The following is an 18531-nucleotide window of genomic DNA, read 5'->3' on the forward strand; positions in this document are numbered from 1 at the left end:
ATCTACAAGTCTCTGCTAGGTAAAGCCCCGCCTTATCTCAGCTCACTGGTCACCATAGCAGCACCCACTCATAGCACGCGCTCCAGCAGGTATATCTCACTGGTCACCCCCAAAGCCAATTCCTCCTTTGGTCGCCTTTCCTTCCAGTTCTCTGCTGCCAATGACTGGAACGAACTGCAAAAATCACTGAAGCTTGAGACTCATATCTCCCTCACTAGTTTTAAGCACCAGCTGTCAGAGCAGCTCACAGATCACTGCACCTGTACATAGCCCATCTGTAAATAGCCCATCTATCTACCTCATTACCATACTGTATTTATTTATTTATTTATCTTGCTCCTTTGCACCCCAGTATCTATACTTGCACATTCATCTTCTGCACATCTACCATTCCAGTGTTTAATTGCTATATTGTAATTACTTCGCCACCATGGCCTATTTATTGCCTTAACTCCCTTATCTTACCTCATTTGCACTAACTGTATATAGACTTTTTTTGTATTTTTCTTTCTACTGTATTATTGACTGTATGTTTTGTTTATTCCATGTGTAACTCTGTGTTGTTGTATGTGTCAAATTGCTATGCTTTATCTTGGCCAGGTCGCAGTTGCAAATGAGAACTTGTTCTCAACTAGCCTACCTGGTTAAATAAAGGTAAAATAAATCAAAATAAAACACACACACACACACACACACACACACATACACACACATACACACACTGTGGTTTTGGGATACAGTGCATTCAAATAGATGCAGAATCACCCTGCAGTTGATACACCCACACACAAGCCTATCTATAACCCAAATGCATTTACTCTTGCATAATTCTTCCTCCCCAAAATGCATCATCATCTAGTAATACGCAGGCAAATGACTTTGCTTTTCACGTAGTCCATTAATGCATCTTCCTCTTTTATTCCAGCGTGACATTCTTGTGTGATGTCGCATACACTTATCATCCAACACCTCCCACCCTGAGACGACAATGTCGTGTCTGACCTTAAAAAGAGAAACACATGAAAATACCCAGTATGGATCCATGATCAAACCGCCAGACTCAAAGACGTCAAAGACAAAGCAACAACAACAAAAAGTATGAAAGAATGGAAGATTAAATCCGTCTGTTTCCACCATTCCCCGTACAGAAATCAGTAATTACAAGTACCCGTACAAAGTCACATTGACCCCTTTCCCCTTAATCAGCTTAGGGCTTTGAAGTGTGGCGGACTGGATTCCAGCTCTCGATTAGAACCGAGGTGTTCTCAGCTGGCACGAGCCACCCCCCCCCCCCAAGCCCACCCTCTCCTCACCATCACCCCCCCCCCTCACACAACTCCCCCAACCAACTTCATAAAATAATGGTTGACGTTTATGCTCAACCAAGCCGGTTTGACTGAGGTGTTACCCGAGAAACAGAGGTAACAAGGAAGAAAAGAGGGAGGGGAAAAAAAGAAGCCCTCCAACAGCTGAAGACTTAGTGACTCAGAACTGCCTGGACTTTGATTCTTGACAATGACTGCCGGTGTCAAAACTAGCTAGTTGTTATTTTCCACTTGGTGTTTATGCCTGTTGCTGTCAATCTGCCGTTTAACGGAGAGCTCATCAAACGATGTTGCTAATCAGCCCACAGACACATGACAGTTCCGGGCTTCGCAAGAGTTATGAAACGCTGGGGAATATTGACATATCCATGAAGGGCCGCGATCTCACCATCAACAAGCTGTGTGAGAGAGGAACCTCAAACTTTAAAATGTACCTTTTATATGGCTCTGTATGAGATCCTGCCTGTGTCAGTGTGGGCTAAGGGGGAATTGATAAGGCTGCTGAGGGGGAGTATGGCCCTTCCCTTCCTCGACAGCGACGAGGATGCCAGTCACTTTAGCTTAGGGAGGAGATCTAAACATACTACTGCAATTGCACGTAGGGGCAGAGGGAGAGGTTGTCTGGAAATGACATGGGTCGTAGTGATTGCCCTGCTATGTGACCCCTTCCGCAGCGCCACTGTAAAATGCCAATGACGGCTTGGGCTCGGCAATGTGCTGCAACAGCAGTAGCAGTAGCCGCGGTAGCGTTAGCTGGCTGGCAGAGGCCCCGTGACGGTCGGTACTGGCCTCATTAATCACAGCGGCCGGTGACAGCCTAATAGAGCGTGGCCGAGTCATGAATATTTCCCAGCCTGCCCCTGGCTTCCTGGCAGAGAGAGAGAGAGAGAGAGAGAGAGAGAGAGAGAGAGAGAGAGAGAGAGAGAGGAGCTAACGCAAAGAAGGACACCCATTAATCTGGCTAACCTGCCTACCGCTGTCGATGGCCGTGCAGTTGTGTGTGCAGTCACCGCACTCACGGAGTTGTACAGTAGAACATAAGAGAACCTAGCCACAGGGGTGGAGGAGGACTGTGTGGGAGAGGGGAGGACTTTGTTAACAGGGAGATTTGTGCATGGGAGGTCAACTGGCGGGCAGCAGACAGGTGGGAGGGGACAGATCACCCACACTCTATTTCTGGGGGACTGGCTCAGACAAGACCAGCGGGGACAGGGGGGTGGGGGGGCATCCTGGTCAACACAACGTCTTATGTTATGAATCCGCTATCACCTAACGTAGCATTTTATCGTCCAAAATGAATGAGCTAGAAGCAAGGCAAATAGTACCCTCTGAATGTAAAACTGAAATGCCTTCTCGGATGACATGCACCTTAGCAACCAACTCCCTATGTTTCTTATTGAGAGAGGTTAGACCAAATGTTTTAAAGGCACGCACACGCCAAAGTTCTGGGCTTTCTCCAACTGTCAAGGTAGATGTTTGTGTCTCCTTGGAGAGGAACAATTATAGGATATGCTTGCTCAACGATTCGACTCTCTGCTCGGAAAATGTCATGAGTAATCTGTAATTAAAGTTGATCAAGTAAAATAATGTCTCTCTGTCTCCGGAGAGAGCTGGATGAATAAACTCTGTGGGAAGACGGACCGGTTAACTGGGGTGATGAAGTGATTTAGCTGTTTACCGGAAATGACTTGTTGTTGTTTGTTGTCTGGGGATCAAGCTGAGCAATCCTCCCGCCGTGATGGCATTTAGAGAAAGTTCCAATACGGATTATGATATATTTACAGCTCCAGTAACAGCAGACGTCAGCCCACCTTAATTCTCCCCATCAGAATGAATAGTTGCTGTGCTGTCAGTTCTGTTGCACTTCCTCCCTACTGAAAGACATCAGTAAGTGAGGAAACTGTGGAGAAAATATGGCTCCACCTAAGGCTCTAAACAGAGGGATGAGAGTGAGCTTTCTCCATTAGCTTTCCCTGGGGGGGGTCTAATGAGAACAAAGCAGAGGAGAGCCCTGGTCCGCTGTTTGCTCGTCTACCAGGATGAAAGATGGAAGAAAGTTTTCTTTCAACGGGGAAAAATGAGAAAGGATCACTCAGACCCACAACGTCCCAAATTCCACACCCTTGCCCATTAAAGAGCTCTAGTGACACGCTGAACTGTTTATATAAGAGAGGGTGATAGACTATCGACTTTTTGATCTGTGTGGTTATATTCAGGTTCGGGTAAGTTCATGTACTGACACGCTACCAATGCCTAGACGTTAGCACCTGTCCTATCCCAAGCACTCCAGTTAACAAATGCTGCTGGTCTGGAGGGAAAACTACATTGAAGTAATTTAACTCTCTTCCATCCGCCCGGCAATCGCTTAAATCACCTGATTAATCATGGTCATTCGGGTTCGGGCCTGTTTAAAAAGTAGATCCATCTTTTACTGTGAAATGCCATGAAATTCTGCAAACTGCACCCATTCGTTTGTAGAGTACAGGGTTCCCGGACAGCAGGAGTCCAGCAGCCCAGTCCAACAGACTGGTGTGCAGCCAGTTGAGTGCTGTGTTGACACTGGCAACACGGCACAGACCTGTCATTGGTCCTGGCTGAGCAGTGTATTTGCATAGAGGCACAGTGTGCAGGAAGGTAAATGAGAGTCGGGGCTTTGTGAGAGCCCAGTGAAATGTGACGGCCTGTGAAAAGGGGGGAAGTGACTGGCTGCCCAGACTGAGTGGCAGGCCTTACCTTTATCTGTCTGCCTGAGAGGCAGCGTCAGGCAGTGCTACAGTATGTGCGGCCCATGCCAATGAGGTACCTACAACATTGTAGAATCACAAACCAACTACTGCAGGGCAGCAGCAGCACAGCCTCCACAAAGAAAACAGACTTCACACGTCTCTAACCTTCAACGGTCTCCCTTTTTTCCACGGCCAACCGAGAAACAGTGCCTCTCCGTTTGAGAATAATGATGTTATTTTTCATTAGCATGGGTTCAAAAGCCTGAAACGTTGAAGCGACAAGGCTGCTCAAAAGAGATTGTGAAATGAAGACATCACGTACATACTCCATTTTTATTTGTGTCGCTTTGAATCATGCACCGCCTAGACACCAAATGGAAATTTATTCCCCACTGGTTGAATGCAAGGGAATGACAGGAGGGGCAACTAAATGTACTAAATGTGAAATTGCAAGCAGGGAATGAAGATTGAGAAGCTTTAGAAGGCTCATCGCAGATACGATGTGTAACTCAACAGGTAACGGAGCTGACAGTCTCGGAGCAGACAGGCATCATCGCTGATGATGTGCGTTTCTAGGAGAAACAAACCATTAAAGGCATTAGGATTCGATGAGTTGGAACACGCAGTGCCTTAGGAACAGCTGCTGTTGCTACTGCATGTAACCAAAGGAAGAAAACAATAGTTATATGTGAATAGGCTCTACTATGATCAATGCTGGATTAAGTTGTATTGTAATGTACTGTATGTTCTGACACCTATGCATGTATATAACGTCATCTCGAAGGGAGGGGGAAAAAAACACAGCAAATGAACTCTATCAAAATGGCTTTTTCTACCATGAATAAGGCTTGGTCTCTGTTGTATTAGAAGTTCAGTAAAGTGCCACTGGAAACATATTCATTACCTCACTTCTAATTAACCCGTATCCAATCTTATTGAAGCGGTTCTGGGAACTAAATGCTGGAGATGGTGTTTAAAAATATCACCTAGCAATTAATGACTTTACAATTAGCTGTAATTATAGGTCATCAGTTCAATTATTTTCGGTGGGAAGGATTTTAATGACCGTGTTATTGACAAACAAGGCATAAAAAGAACATTCTCTTTTCGGGGACGGGTCGAAAATATCGATTCGCTGTTCTTTTTATGAATATGGTGTTTCTCACACAAAATGACGTCTTTGTATTTTTTTAAACTTATTCAATTGAAACGTTTTTGTCGTTTTTGACTGTCAGCGCTAGTTTCCAGAAATGTGACTTTAATACTCAGAAATTCATCACAGTTAACCTTTGGAGATTCATTGTCTACCTGCTCATAATAACATCTCTGTCTGCGTCCCTGTCCCCACAGGCTTATTAAATCTGGAGAGACTGCTACGCCAGTTCCTCATCTCCAAGGAGACCCTATCGGTTCGCATGCTGGATGACAGCCAGGATCCCACACCCCTTCTCAAGGAGATCCGCGATGACAAGACTGCCACCATCATTGTGGACGCTAACGCGACAATGTCCCACATCATTTTGGAAAGGGTGAGTCTGTCTGTCATAATGCTTTACAGTGTGCTCTTTCCCGGTGTTCTGAGACATCTCAGCGGTAGCTGATGATACATTTTTGAAAATATCTATATGTCGATGCCAAGATAAAGTTCAGGGTCAAGGTTGATATTGAAAAGAATTGAACGAGTTACAGGCTGAATCACTTACCGGTGAATGAGTGTTGGACTGAATGAATGGTAGCTTTCAACATCATACACATAGTTCTGATATACGTACTGTAGGCCTACTAGCATGAATAAATAATGGAATATCTGTAACTCCATATTTGTAGAGTAGAATGGTGTGCAAATACAATTAGAGGAGATTGTGGAGTGCCGTTGGGCTTAGCACTTAAACCACTAGAGTACCGAAGAGTAGCAGCAGAGATTGGAAATATTGAGAAATTAAAACCAATGCGAGAGATGGGAAATATGGAGATATTAAAACCAATGCAATTAGCTTTTTAAGAAAAAGGTCTAGTCAGTCAAATCATTTTACTTCAAGTGACAGGCGTGAGATGTAAATGATGTTCTGTTCTGTGATCATTCATTAATAATGGAGAAGTACATTCATCTGACTTCATTTGTTTTTGTAAGATCAGAAAGACTACCAAAGACTACATCCCTAATAGGTTTAAATGGTTGATCTTTATAACAAATACAACCCTTAACATCACAATCACTAATTAATATTGTTGTAGATTAAAGGAAATAGAAGTGACTAAAGTTTATTATAATATGTATTTTTCCCGTTTTTTCAATTTACAGACAGCTGTTGGTAGCAACGACTTTCTTTGTTGATAAAATAACCTATTTTTCAATCATGGAATGATGAACTCTTTTTGAACTATTTATGCTTTCTATTGAAGGCATCTATCAAGTTATATGTTGTGTATTTATAAATAAGATAATTCTTTGCTGGGTGCTTATATTTGTCCTATTTCACAAATGTACAAGTCTGTATTAATAATGTGTGAATTGGAAATGTGTTTTTTTTTTCCATATCCCAACTCTCTCTGAGACCCTCAGAGAGTGGGGACACGGTCAGGGTCTGCCACTATCAACGGCAACCCTGGAGCAATTAGGGTTAAATGCCTTGCTTAAGGGCACATTGATAGATTTTTCATTGTGTCAAGTCAGAACTAGCAACCTTTCAGTTACTGGCCCAACACCCTAACTGCTAGGCTACCTGTTGCCCCGTAAAAATACCAGCTGAGATTGGCAGTTCCGTGGAGAGCCAGGGATTGAACCCGGGGACTCATACATGCAAAGCATGTGCTCTACCATTGAGCTATATCCACTCAGTTGTGAAGAGCTAGTCTGACATACATAATATAATAACATTTAATTGGACGTTCATATCAGATATGACTATTCTTCGCAGTAAACTGTCAATATGACCTTTCAATGATGTCTGTTTCCACTAATATAACCATACCTGAAGTGAACAGAGAAGTTAGCAATTAAAGCAACAAAATAGAACACTCTGTAGCTTGGCAGAGTTCTTCCGACGCCGACATGAAGTTAATACTTTGGGTGATAGGACAAGACTCCTGCTATCCATTCTAAAGAGCTGTGATTAGATCTTAAGGTGGCAGAAACACAGGTGAAAGGCACCTTGCAGCAAATGGCCGTGTTGTAATTAAAACATAGATATTGGATGCGTGGCTGCAGTGAAGGAGACAGTTACTAAAGGGAAATGGAGAGACAGAGAGAGAAAGAGAAAAAGACGAAGAGACGGACGGAGACCAAGAGAGAGAGCAATTGAGCACTGGCTAAGGGTGCATTGTCGGTTTGAATATTTGCTGTTATTTTACAAATGTTTTACAACATTTATTATTTTACAAATCCTGAAAAAAATCCCTTTTCTCCCGGGTAGCCCGGTATTTCCCACCAAAACCGGAAGTGTAATTCAAAAGCATATAAAGTATATAGTCTATGTCTGGATTTTATTCGAGTTTTGATTGAAAATTCAGTGCTACCTGAGCCTGATGAGCTGTACATAAAAATCATTTCATGAGCCCTACTGTACATTAAAGGCATTTTATGAGCCCATGCCCAAAAAAAATCTAAATGATTGTGTCCTTTTCCAATACATACATGATATACAATATAGGCTACTGCACATTACGCACTACAGAAAAACGTACAATCCCATAGATGTAGCTAGCTATATGCTCTCTTGGGTAAATAAATGAAACAAGCTCCAGTAGTCTGATCTTTCTGGAGTGTGAATTGTATTACTGTACCGTATTGTATTATACTGTACTATATGGACTGGAATTACGCACCTCGTTCAAACCATGGTAAAGCTGAGAGAACATGCGATTCTGGTGCAGCACATGCGGCCTACAAAGTTACAAGTGTAGGCTAGCGAATTAGTAGGCTGACGCATATATACTTTTCATAATATTTCCCCTAATGTTATTAGCCTACCTCCTCTTTCTCTCTATTGTTGCTTCATTCCTTCCTCGCTTTCAACAGTTAAATGAGACAAGTTCCATTGTCCTTATCTTCATCATTCTAACGTCACCCTTGAATAATATAGGACTAGAATTAGATGCAGATGGCGTTCAATTCTCTTAACGAAGATTGAAATTGTTAGGGGACTTAATAAATAACTGCTGTAGCCTACCGGCATCGCTCGTTTGCTCTTGTTTCAAGCTCCCTGTGAGTTCTATTGGCTGCTGTATTTAACATTCAGAAAACAAGACTTTGGACCCCACCTACTCATTGACAAAGAAAAACCCTTGAATGAGTAGGCGTGTCCAAACCTTTGACTTGTACTGTATGTCTATCTTGAACAGGATTATCTATTTTGGATGCAATCTGAATGGAATTGATGAGAGAGAGAGAGAAAGACTGCTCGCCTAGGCTCCGATTTAAAGCAATGATATTCGAGGGATAGGCTGTTTCAAAAGTCTGCAGCTGCAACAAAAAATATATATATCTTCACAATCAAAAATGAAGGTGACCCCCGAAAGCCAGACGGAGATGTGTAAATTAGACGTGCATTCGGTCCATAGGCTACGCTGCAGCAAATGTAAGCCTACCTGTCACAAGGAAAAAAGGTACCGTGATGAGATGATAGGTCTGCATGCATTGTGAACTGCGCTCCGTACTGAGATGGGCTGTCTGTCCCCACCCTGAGCGTTGATGATTGATCATGCAGAGAGCAGAGAGAAGGCCGTAGAGAAGCAATATTTGGAAGTCGCAAATAATTTGACAGTTCCATTTCATGTCATGCTGTTGATATAAATCATTTATTATAATTTACCGGTTTCTCGCAGTTATTTATCCTAGGAAAAGGGAGTGGTTTTGGGCGGTAGATCTCGGTAAATCTCGATAACTGGCTTCCCAGCATTCAACACTAGTGCATGCCAGTGCCATAGCAGGACTGGCACTGGAAAAGCCAATCCCTCACAATATCCTCTGAGGAGACACGCAAAAATGTGCCCGTCTTCCCATCCGCATCGATCTGGCCAAAAGCCACGCCCACTAACGTTTCTTCTCCACGATAAGTCTGGATTTGTTTCCTCCCCGGTGACTTCTCGAATGCCAACACATTCAAACCATTTTGATTGGTCCCAGAAACCGATGGGTTGGGCCCGAGCCGGCCTGCACGAATCATGAATCACATAATTTTGACATCAGCTCAAACGACTTCTAGGACAGCAGATTCAGACTGATGTATGGCGTGATTGATAGAGCAGCGTAATTCAATTCAGGATGAGTCATCAGGGAAAAAGCTAATATCCCTGCCCCAATGAATATTTTTCTACATCTTTTTTTCTCTAAATGTTTTTCATTCTCTCCCTCTAAAGTATTTATCTCTCCCTCACACACTCCCTCCCTCCCTCCCTGATTCATTTTTCTGTTGTCATATTTCTGTGTTCATCCAGTCAATTCTTACTGTTTTATTTCTCTGCCACTCTCCTCTTCAGTCTCAATCTTTGCCTCAATCAGAGATACTGATGGCCGTTGCTGGGCATCCTGTCACCATGGCAACTCGGGGGGCAAAGAGTAACAACCCACAAGAGCTGACAGTGGGATTTCTTTCTATGCCTTCGCCTCTGTCCTACAGTCGCTCCATACCTCTATTATCATTCCTCTGTCTTCTACTCCTCCTTTTCTCCATCTCTCTGTCTGGAGGAGGTGTGTAGTGGTGCTGTGGATAGTTTGTTGGCACGCAGCCCGCTCATGAGGAGAGGATGTTGGCCGAGCAAATTGATGCTTTTTGCCAACGTTTTGTGCTAGACTGAGGATTTAATTACATGGTAAGCTGTAAGGACTTTGTATAAAAGAGTCTAATCTTATTACCCTCTCTTCACACAGGACATTCTATCCTCTTTGTTTCTGGATGTTTACATCTTTCGTTAGAATGCTAGTCAGCCAGAGGTCTACTTCTTACACTGAAGACAGTGGGAATATTTTTTCAATACTCTGAAAAGTGTTATTTTAAGTGGGACTCATATATGCTCTGTGAAAGTATTATATTTAACCCTCCAATAGTTAAATAAATCAGTGTATTTGCTGTGTGTACTGCAGCAGGGCGTTAGTGGTCTGGGGGTTTAGCTTCAGCATCACTGAATGTAATCTCGATATGTCAGCCCCCCGTGTTGTCCTACTATACAAAGCTGTGATCGGATTTGCTCAGATATTGTGCTCAGCATGGTGGGGAAGAACTATACGCCCCAAAACAAAAACCTGGGAAACAGAAAAAAAGGGGCAATGAGAACAATAGAAAGCTGAGGAAGTTTGGCTTTGTGCCAGCCAAAGGAAACACACATTCTTTCCATTATTTATATTTGTGAACTTGCTGAAGTCCCTGACCTGTACTGCACATTTAAAGGCATGTTAACTGTGATTAAAAAGCTGGTCAACTTAAAAATCTGGTAAAAAAGCTTGTAAACTCTGTCGTCTGTTGTCCATCTTCATTCTCAACACTTCAAGATCAAGACTTAGAACAATGTGCATTTTGCAGTGTGGTGTCCACCTGTCCTTCTCCACTAAATTTGACTTAAATTGACCTGACAATCTGATACTATAAAACGGTTAAACAAATGTTAGCAACAAGCAAGTAATATATCATATGGTCGGTTTCCTCTTATTAGCAACTATTAAAATAATTGTCAGGTATGCGAAAGTGGCTGCAAGGGAGTCAGGCGCAGGAGGGCAGGTATTTGGTAGCACACGGGGCCTTTTATTCAGGCGAACCAAAAGCACACGGCACAATGAACACGAAATACAAAACGGGTATACATAACCCAGTGCAACCAGACTAACGTGTGCATACATCAACACAGATAAACAATACCACACAAAGACATAGGGGAAACAGAGGGTTAAATACACAACACATAATGAGGGACAATGAGAACCAGGTGTGTGGAAAACGAGACAAAACAAATGGAAAATGAAAAATGGATTGGCGATGGCGAGAAGGCATCGAGAAGAGGCATCGACTTCGGCAGAGGTCGTGACAGTACCCCCCCCAACGCGCGGCTCCAGCAGTGCATTGACACCGGCCTCAGGGACGACCCGGAGGACGAGGCGCAGGGCGATCCGGATGGAGACGGTGGAACTCTTGCAGCAGAGAAGGATCTAACACGTCCTCCACCGGAACCCAGCATCTCTCCTCCGGACCATACACCTCCCAGTCCACGAGGTACTGAAGGCCCCTCGCCCGACGTCTTGAATCCAGTATGGAACGAACGGAGTACGCCGGGGCCCCCTCGATGTCCAGAGGGGGCGGAGGAACCTCCCGCACCTCAGTCTCCTGGAGTAGACCAGCCACCACCGGCCTGAGGAGAGACACATGGAACGAGGGGTTAATGCGGTAATCGGGGGGAAGCTGTAACTTATAACATACCTCGTTCACTCTCCTCAGGACTTTAAATGGCCCCACAAACCGCGGACCCAGCTTCCGGCAGGGCAGGCGGAGGGGCAGGTTTTGGGTCGAGAGCCAGACCCGCACCGGGGCCTCACTGAAGTGACGGTCTGCGCCCACTTTCTGGCGCAGCACGGCACGCTGAAGGTGGACATGAGCGGCGTCCCATGTCTCCTCCACGCGTTGGAACCAATCGTCCACCGCAGGAGCTTCGGTCTGACTCTGATGCCAAGGAGCCAGAACCGGCTGATACCCCAATACACACTGGAAAGGGGTGAGGTTAGTGGATGAGTGGCGGAGCGAGTTCTGGGCCATCTCGGCTCAGGGCACGAACGCTGCCCACTTCCCCGGCCGGTCCTGGCAATAGGACCTCAGAAACCTACGCACATCCTGGTTTACTCTCTCCACCTGCCCATTACTCTCGGGGGGAAAACCTGAGGTAAGGCTGACCGAGACCCCCAGATGTTCCATGAATGCCTTCCAGACCCTTGAGGTGAACTGGGGACCTCGATCAGACACTATATCCTCAGGCACCCCGTAGTGCCAGAAGATGTGTGTAAACAAGGCCTTCGCAGTCTGTAGGGCCGTAGGGAGACCGGGCCGAGGGAGGAGACGGCAGGACTCAGAAAAATGATCCACAACGACCAGGATCGTGGTGTTACCCTGTGAAGGAGGAAGATCAGTTAGGAAATCCACCGACAGGTGTGACCATGGCCATTGTGGAACAGGTAAGGGTTGTAACTTACCCCTTGGCAGGTGTCTAGGAGCCTTACACTGGGCGCACACCGAGCAGGAGGAAACATAAACCCTCATGTCCTTAGCCAAGGTGGGCCACCAGTACTTCCCGCTCAGACAGCGTACCGTCCGACCGATGCCTGGATGACCAGAGGAGGGCGACGTGTGGGCCCAATAGATCAGCTGGTCATGGACAGCAGACGGAACGTACAGATGCCCAGTGGGACACTGGAGGGGAGCGGCCTCTGAACGCAACACCCGCTCAATGTCTGAGTCCTGCTCCCACACCACCGGTGCCACCAGGCAGGAGGCCGGGAGTATGGGAGTGGGATCCATGGGCCGCTCCTCTGTGTCATACAGCCGGGACAGTGCGTCTGCCTTCACGTTATGTGAACCTGGTCTGTAAGAAAGGGTGAAAACAAAATGAGTGAAAAACATGGCCCACCTTGCCTGGCGACGGTTCAGTCACCTCGCCGCCCGGATGTACTCCAGATTACGGTGGTCAGTCCAGATGAGAAAAGGGTGTTTAGCCCCCTCAAGCCAATGTCTCCACCCTTTCAAAGCCTTGACAACAGCCAACAACTCCTGGTCCCCCACGTCATATTTTCGCTCGGGCTGAACTTCCTCGAGAAGAAGGCACAGGGGCGGAGCTTCGGTGGCGAACCCGAGCGCTGAGAGAGCACAGCTCCTATCCCAGCCTCGGACGCGTCCACCTCAGCTATGAATGCCAAAGAGGGATCCGGATGAGCCAGCATGGGAGCCAAAGTAAACAGAGCTCTTAGCTTCCCAAAAGCCCTGTCCGCCTCAGCCGACCACTGCAACCGTACAGGACCCCCCTTCAGCAGTGAGGTAATGGGAGCAGCTACCTGGCTAAAACCCCGGATAAATCTCCGGTAGTAATGGGCAAACCCTAAAAATCGCTGCACCTCCTTTATCGTGGTGGGAGTCGGCCAATTACGCACGGCTGCAATCCGGTCCCTCTCCATCTCCACCCCTGATGTGGAAATGCGGTACCCTAGAAAGGAGACGGTCTGCTGAAAGAACAGGCATTTCTCAGCCTTGACGTACAGGTCATGCTCCAACAGTCGTCGAAGTACCCTACGCACCAAGGACACATGCTCGGCGCGTGTAGCGGAGTATATCAGAATGTCATCGATATACACCACTACACCCTGCCCGTGCAGGTCCCTGAAAATCTCATCTACAAAGGATTGGAAGACTGGTGGAGCATTCATCAACCCGTACGGCATGAAAAGGTACTCATAATTCCCTGTGGTGGTACTAAACTCTGTCTTCCACTCGTCTCCCTCCCGAATATGCACCAGGTTATACGCACTCCTGAGATCCAGTTTCGTGAAGAAGCGCGCCCCATGCATTGACTCAATCGCGATAAGAGGTAGCGGGTAACTGTACCTCACTGTGATTTGATTGAGACCTCTATAGTCAATGCACGGGCTTAAACCTCCATCCTTCTTCTTCACAAAAAAGAAACTCAGGGATTCGGAGACATATGTTTCCATAGCCTCCGTCTCCGCCTGTGAGAGGGGATACACGTGACTCCTGGGAAGTGCAGCGCCTACCAGGAGATCTATCGCACAATCGCCCCGTCGATGAGGTGGTAATTGAGTCGTCTTCTTTTTACAGAAGACGAGAGCCAAATCGGCATATTCAGGGGGAATGCGCACGGTGGAAACCTGGTCTGGACTCTCCACCGTAGTAGCACCAACGGAAACCCCTAAACACTTACCTGAGCACTCTCGCGACCACCCCGTGAGAGCCCTCTGTGGCCAAGAAACAGTGGGGTTGTGACAGACTAACCAGGGTAGGCCCAGCACCACGGGAAACGCAGGAGAATCAATAATGAAGAGATTAATTCTCTCCGGATGACCCCCCTGCGTCACCATGTCCAAAGGAGCGGTGACCTCCCTAATCAACCCTGATCCTAATGGTCGACTATCTAAGGCGTGAACAGGGAAAGGTACATCCACGGGAACGATGGGGATCCCTAAACTATGTACAAATGATCTGTCAATCAAATTCCCAGCCACGCCTGAATCGACGAGAGGCTTATGCTGGGAATGCGGGTAAAAATCGGGAAAAGTGACAAACAAAAACGTGTGCAACAGAGGGCTCTGTGTGAGAATGGTGCCTTCTCACCTGGGGTGACGCCAAAGTGCCCTGCCTGCTGCCTCGAACCCTAGAGGAACCAACACGGCACTGACCAGCAGTGTGACCTCTGCGGCCACAAATGGTACACGTGAGAGCCCCTCCTCCAGTCTCCCTTTGCACAGTACCTCCTAACTCCATAGGCACCAGGCACCAGAGCGGGGCTGCTGGGAAAAGGAATCGACAGAGCCCTCTCTGGATGTCCACGGGTGACCAGCAGGTCATCCAGCTGAATGGACATGTCCACCAGCTGGTCGAAGGTAATCGTGGTATCCCTGCAGGCCAACTCCCGACGGACATCCTCGCACAGGCTGCAACGGTAGTGGTCGATGAGAGCCCTGTCGTTCCATCCCGCTCCAGTGACCAATGTCCAAAATTCCAGTGAGAACTCCTGGGCGCTCATCGTATCCTGCCTTCGGTGGAACAACGTTCACCCGCCGCTCTACCTTCGGGAGGGTGGTCGAAGACTGCCCGGAAGCGGAGGGTGAAGTCCGTGAAGTCATCCAACGCCGCATCTCCCTCTCCCCATACGGCGTTGGCCCACTCCAACACATAATGAGGGACAATGAGAACCAGGTGTGTGGAAAAACGAGACAAAACAAATGGAAAATGAAAAATGGATCGGCGATGACTAGAAGGCCGGTGACGTTGACCGCCGAACACCGCCCGAACAAGGAGAGGCATCGACTTCGGCAGAAGTCGTGACAATAATAATAACCATACAATCAAAAGATAATGACTCAGTGTCATGGAAGTGTGCACATATACAGTATTATGAAAAAGTATTTGCCCCCTTTCTAATTTTCTCTACTTTTGCATATTTTTTATACAAAATGTTAGCAGATCTTACACCAAAATCTAATATTCATAAAGGAAACCTGAATTAACAAATAACACAACAATTACATACTTATTTCATTTATTTCATAAACAGGATTATGCAACACCCAATGTCCATTTGTGAAAAAGTATTTGCCCCCTTACACTCAATAACTGATTGTGCCACCTTTAGCTGCAATGACTTCAACCAAATGCTTCCTGTAGTTGTTGATCAGTCTCTCAAGTCGCTGTGGAGGAATGTTGGCCCACTTTTCCATGCAGAACTGCTGTAACTCAGCAACGTTTGTGGGTTTTCAAGCATGAACTGCTCGTTTCAATTCCTGCCACAACATCTCAATTGGGATTAAGTCTGGGCCATTCCAAAACTTAAAATTGGTTGCTTTTTAGCCATTTTTATGTAGACTTGATTGTGTGTTTAAAATCATTGTCTTGCTGCATGACCCAGCTGCTCTTCAGTTTCAGCTCACAGATGGGTGGTCTGACAATTTCCTGTAGAATTCTCTGGTACAGAGCATAATTCATGGTTCCTTCTATTAAGGCAATTCATCCAGGTCCTGAGGCAGTAAAACATCCCCAAACCATCACACTATCACCACCATGCTTGACCATTGGTATAAGGTTCTTATTGTGGATTGCAGTGTTTGGTATTCGCCAGGCATAATGGGATCCATGTCATCCAAAAAGTTATACTTTTGAATCATCTTCCCATAGAACATTCTTCCAAGAGTCTTGATGATCATCCAAGTGCTTCCAGGTGCTTTTTGACAAACTTGAGTCAACTTTTTGGATGACATGGGTCCCATTATGCCTGGCGAAAACCAAACACTGCATTCCACAGTAAGAACCTCAAACCCACTTTCAAGCATGGTGGTGGTTGCAGTCATTCCAGCTAAAGGTAGCACAACCAGTTATTGAGTGTAAGGGGGCAATTACTTTTTCACACGGGAATTGGGTGTTGCATAACTTTGTTAATAAAAAATAAATAAATATTTGTAAACTCAGGTTCCCTTTATCTCATTTAAAGTTTTGGTTGAAGAACTGATAACATTCAATATTTTTAGAACACCTACTCATTCAAGGGTTTTTCTTTATTTTTCCTATTTTCTACATTGTAGAATAATAGTGAAGACATCAAAACTATGATATAACACATATGGAACCATGTAGTAACCACAAAAGTGTTAAACCAATCAAAATCTATTTTATATTAGCCATAATAATAGCCATATAATAGCCACCCTTTGCTTTGATGACAGCTTTGCACACGCTTGTCATTCTCTCAACCAGCATCACCTGGAATGCTTTTCCAACAGTCTTGAAGGAGTTCCCACATATGCTGAGCACTTATTGGCTGCTTTTCCTTCACTCTGCGGTCCGACTCAGCCCAAACCATCTCAATTTGGTTGAGGTCAGGGTATTGTGGAGGCCAGGTCATCTGATGCAGCACTCCATCACTCTCCTTCTTGGTCAAATAGCCCTTACAGAGCCTGGAGGTATGTTGGGTCATTGTCCTGTTGAAAAACAAATGATAGTCCCACTAAGCCCAAACCAGATGGGATGGCGTATCGCTGCAGAATGCTGTGATAGCCATGCTGGTTAAGTGTACCTTGAATTCTAAATAAATCACTGACAGTGTCACCAGCAATGCACCCCCACACCATAACACCTCCGCCTCCATGCTTTACGGTGGGAACCACACATGCGGAGATCATCCGTTCACCCACACACCATGTCTCACAAAAACTCTAGACCAAAGGACAAATTTCCACCGGTCTAATGTCCATTGCTCTTGTTTTTTGGCCCAAGCAAGTCTGCTACTTGAACTCTGTGAAGCATTTACTTGGGCTGTAATTTCTTAGGCTGGTAATTCTTCAGTGGTTCCTTCTTTAAAAGTTGCGAGCTTGCACTGCGGGACTTAGAGGTAATGCAGCGTCACGGATTCATTGCTCCAGACCACCACAAGGGGGAGTTTCAGCACTCATTATGCATTTGGGTCCCAAGGTTTTTATATGACCAATCATATCGAGTGGTTCCAATGACAAATTTTGACGCGAGTCACCCTTGCCTGGTGGCGTTCTTCAACAAAGATGGCTGACAAAACATTACGGTGGAACCAGATGTAAGTTGTTATAATGTCATAACAAGTCAAGCAAAACATTTACAATTGAGAGGAACATGTTAGTTAATGTAGAGACAAACGTTTGTGCATATTTTTTGTCATAAAGTTCATTCATGAAAATCGCTATTTAGCAAGTTATCTGACTAGCTAACATTAGCCAGATAGCTAGTGTTAGGAGAATGAATTTGTAATTCGTGTTGTTTAATGTTTTAGGGACTTCTGAGAAAACCAGCAAACTAGGCTGTCGTCTTGTGAAACAGTGGATGTAAAGAATCTAGCTAGCTTAAGCATTTACTGTAAATTGAATGTACAATTGCGTAAGCTTGCCTTGCAATGCAGCTGAAGTAACATAGCTAGCTAACTGTTTACTTGCTTATTGTGTAGTGGAGGATAAAAATAACTGCATGCCTATGGATGTGTAGATAGCTACAGTATGTAGCCGATCTGTGTATGGACCCTAAAACGTTCTGAACTAATATTCATACCAATCTATGAACCTCAGCTATCATAGTTGTTGTATCAACTTCAAGTCTGAATGGTATTAATGAAGCCTATGGATAGAGTAGAATATAATAACCTCATTGTGCCAAGGATGCTAGTCCTATATACACATGTGCTATAGTTATTACCACACATGAGATCCCCACATCGTAGCCTGTACATTGAATATATTCACTGATCATGTACTCTTCCTTGGCAAAAAAAGTTGCGGTTCAGGTATGAATCTCTGAGACATTCTTTTTCAGTCATATCAAACTCCATTCTTTGAATGATGCTGTGTCTGCATGTATGTATTACAATTATACACTTCAACAATGTTTACCACTCCTGCTCCTTAGACATCATTGATTACACATTGTAACTATGCAATAGACTAGAAACGTGATTGATCTGTAATTCATATATATATATTATTATTATTTTTTATTTTTTTATCTTTATTTTAACAGGGAAAACAGACTGAGACCTGGATCTCTTTTTTTTCCCAATTCAGTAACATGTTTTTTAAAAGAAAGCCTATCATCTAACCATACCCCTAAATATTTATATGCAGAGACCTGTTTGATTTGAGTACCATCCAAGCTAGTGATTACAAAAGTGTTTCTAACTGAGAGTTTAGACCTAGAAAAAAACATGACATTTGTTTTCTTAGCGTTTAAAACAAGTTTAAGCTGTAAAAGAGACCCCTGTAGACT

General features: G+C 45.0%; 1 protein-coding gene across 1 annotated transcript in view; it reads left to right on the forward strand.

The window, feature by feature from the left end:
* Nucleotides 1-18531, forward strand: part of LOC115162938 (glutamate receptor ionotropic, kainate 4-like) — a 462700-nt gene that overhangs the window by 332597 nt on the left and 111572 nt on the right. The window contains exon 6 of the mRNA XM_029714471.1: nt 5402-5580. Within this exon, the coding sequence (XP_029570331.1) occupies nt 5402-5580 (179 nt within the window). The remainder of the gene's footprint in view (nt 1-5401; nt 5581-18531) is intronic.

The sequence above is a fragment of the Salmo trutta genome, chromosome 26 (assembly GCF_901001165.1).
Source record: "Salmo trutta chromosome 26, fSalTru1.1, whole genome shotgun sequence".
NCBI classification, from domain to species: Eukaryota; Metazoa; Chordata; class Actinopteri; order Salmoniformes; family Salmonidae; genus Salmo; species Salmo trutta.